The following is a 3,103-nucleotide window of genomic DNA, read 5'->3' as shown; positions in this document are numbered from 1 at the left end:
CTAATATAAGATCTTTTAGATCACTAAAAGAGAGAATAGTATTTTTTGTATTGACCAACTAAACAAAGTGTGTCAGCTCCGACAAACCAGAAAAACATATTCGTCGAACAAAAAAATCGATTGTCAACCAAAAAAATATGAACAAAAACACGCATGGACTTGCTGCACGAACGTAACTTTCTATGGATCACAATTAACCCAAGGGTGCTGAGCGAACAGCAACCAGCTATACAAAAGATGAATAAACAGAGGAAATATACAAGCAGCCATGCAGTGCTCTCGGCAATTTCACAGAGCAAGACAGGCGCTCAGCGAAATTTCAGAGACCAGCAAATTTGAGCCACACAACTTGTGACCTGACTGTTCATCAAATTACTACATGTATTTCATTCTTTCCTTCTATGTACTTGTCCCTTAATGCTGTCAACAGTTCTCTAGCTACTACTGTATGTACTTGACCGGAGATAAAGCAAGAATTATCTTGCATTACTCATCCAAAGCATACCATGCAAAATGTAATGAACTATCTGCCTGATAGCGAAGTCATTCCAAATTAACGGACTAGGTTATAGAAAAGCACTGGTCAGGCTTTTGCACGAACCAAGCATAGATGCAGCTATAGAAAGCAGAGAGTAGCATTGTTGACGCTGAGCAGTGAGCATTATAATACTAAAAATGGCTTGTATGTAAAAAAGATGGCCTAGCAAATTTGCATGCCAACCGGAGATTCAACCAACCAAGCTAGCTGAGTAGAGCAAAGATATTCATGACTAACTGACAGAGTTTTAGAGATACAATCAGCTAACAGAACAGACAAAATGAGACTACTTTAGATCATCCCTAGAATAGATGCAGCCTTACCTGATAGCCTAAGTCTAGATAACAAGAACTGCCATTGCTAAAACTACGTGATGACAGAAATCCTGGGAACACCAACCACCATTCGTAGAACACTAGGTAAGCATCACGGAACCAAGGCGCTGAGCATAGAGATCAACTCCTTCATGATAGCGGGGCAGCTTTGGCTCAGATGCTCAAAGCCGTCACTGGCCATGGCTGCCTTCAGATTCGCCTGAGAGCTGAGAAAATCAAAGCATGCCTTCTTCAGGCCACTGCAATGGTGTTGCTCAGCCAACACCAAGATTGTCGCCACAGTGCTCACTTGGATGCACCTGCAAAGTTTGTCTTCGCAGATCAGCTTTAGCCTGTCCAGGTTATACCTGTCGGCTGCGACAAGCAGATGTTGAGACATGGCGTCTTCCCCTGCTTCTTCCCTCTTCATCTCCGGCAAGGTGTCGGTGTACACAAAATAGAGCAATGCCTTGAACACCTGCGCATCCATGTCGTCTATTTTGACGACAGCCGTTGTGTCGACGCTCTCCTTCATCTCGCCAAAGAGCTCCGCACTGAACACCGGCGACCGGGCCGCGATCAGGCAGCGGTGCGCGGCGAAGGTCTCGCCTCCGGCCTCGAACACCACGTCGGCCCCCTTCTCTGCGAGAAGAAGGTTGCCCAGGTGCAGGTGAAGGTCGGACGGCGGCACGGTGACGAATGCCGGAGGGGCGGGCTCAGGCGTCTCGACGGCGCGGAAGTCGCTGACGACGATGAGGTCGCACCGGACGGCGAAGGAGTCCGCCCTGAGATGCTTCGATTTCTCCAGGGCCTCCGCTCGGATGAACTTGGAGTTCCCCCAGCTCGCCAGGCCGGCGAAGTTGTTCAGCGGCTCCGCCGCCAGCGGCAGCGCCTGATTCTCCGCCTCGCCGGCGAAGCGGAACTGGTGCTGCGCCCTCAGCGTCCTGGAGGTGTTTTCGGCGAGGATGAGGCGGAGGGATATGTAGCCCGCGTTCTCCGCCTGGTCGCCATTGGGGTAGTAGAGGACGAGCCAGCGGTGGCCTCCCACGGTGAAAGGGCAGGACTTGAGGGGCTCGCCTGTGGGGATGCCCTTGGTGCGCGAGTAGAGGTCGATCGTGAAGTGGTGGGATCCGGTCGCCGTGTCGGCGACAAGGGCGGAGGCGGACAGCGATGGCTTGCCGCCGGCAGCGGTTGACGACATGGCGAGTGGGGGATTTGGGGTTCCGCCGCTCTGGTGCGGTAGGGTTCAGGGCAGGGAGGCAATATAAATCGCTCGTGCGAAACGCAAGTACAAGTCGGTTACTGGGTCGGCCCACGTAACAACTTTTTTTTAGGTTCACTTGACAACTTTGACCGCGTCATTCATACCCCTCGTACGGAAAATGTTCCTTGGACTAACCGGGTAGCAAAAAGAGTAGAAAATGCAGGAAAAAAAGTAATTTTTGCAAACAACTATAGATACTGGAAAATGAACACCAATATGCAGTGATAGAAGCCACACTCGGGCATCTACATTTTTTTTTTGCAGGGGAAAACCATTTCAATTAATCAACCTTGGCCTTACGATTTCTTGAAATGATAGTACTAATCTTCTGTGGGGAGTTTGCTAACCAACAAGCAGTGCGTTGGTGACTACCACCAAGAGCTGCCATAGCATGAGCAGCATTATTTTCTGTTCTACAGATTTTTTGGAAGTGTACAGGTCGTTCCTTCGACATCTCGGCAATCTCAGCCACCTGATACATGTTATTAGAGTGATCTGTAAGGCTAGAGTTGAGCAGCTTGATGATTTCGGAGCAATCCATTTCCATCTGAAGCGGTAGTTGAGTCCAGTGCAACGCTAGTCGTAGGCCCTCATCGCACGCCGCAAGCTTAGCCTCAAGAGCACCCGAGCAGTTCACGAGCGTCCTTTATGGTCTCTGAGTATCATTCCAGCGTCCGCCGTTTCGTCTGCTTGAACGAAAGATCTGTCGATGTTGAAGCACGCAAAACGGACATAATATTTTTGTGCGGACACGGACAACGATATGAAGTTGGCCATTCTTGCCTCAAACCTCCATCCACAATGCAAACAAAAATAAACTAGACGGCCAAATATCATAAAACGAGGCCGAATTCATGTAAATGGACATAAACTTTGATGTAATTTATATAAACCGGATGATATTTTGTCCATTCAACTAGAACTTAAAAAACAAAACTATTTTGTAGCGGACGGTGACCTTGTATGCCTAGTCGGGCTGGTTGGCGG

At 49.0% G+C, this 3,103-nt stretch overlaps 1 protein-coding gene across 1 annotated transcript; it reads right to left on the bottom strand.

The window, feature by feature from the left end:
• Nucleotides 1-750: 750 nt before the first annotated feature.
• Nucleotides 751-2,111, bottom strand: LOC109786355 (BTB/POZ and MATH domain-containing protein 1-like). Its single transcript, XM_020344927.4, has one exon. The coding sequence runs from the start codon at nucleotides 2,051-2,053 to the stop codon at nucleotides 965-967; it is 1,089 nt and encodes a 362-aa protein (XP_020200516.1). The 5' UTR covers nucleotides 2,054-2,111; the 3' UTR covers nucleotides 751-964.
• Between the last annotated feature and the right edge of the window lie 992 nt (nucleotides 2,112-3,103).

Source organism: Aegilops tauschii, chromosome 7 (assembly GCF_002575655.3).
Source record: "Aegilops tauschii subsp. strangulata cultivar AL8/78 chromosome 7, Aet v6.0, whole genome shotgun sequence".
Lineage (NCBI taxonomy): Eukaryota > Viridiplantae > Streptophyta > Magnoliopsida > Poales > Poaceae > Aegilops > Aegilops tauschii.
The sequence above is the reverse complement of the archived record's forward strand: the minus strand, read 5'-3'. Positions and strand labels throughout refer to the sequence as shown.

What these genes read in the sequence shown, in the direction of transcription:
- LOC109786355 (XM_020344927.4), bottom strand. Translation starts at nt 2,053, where the DNA reads ATGTCGTCAACCGCTGCCGGCGGCAAGCCATCGCTGTCCGCCTCCGCC.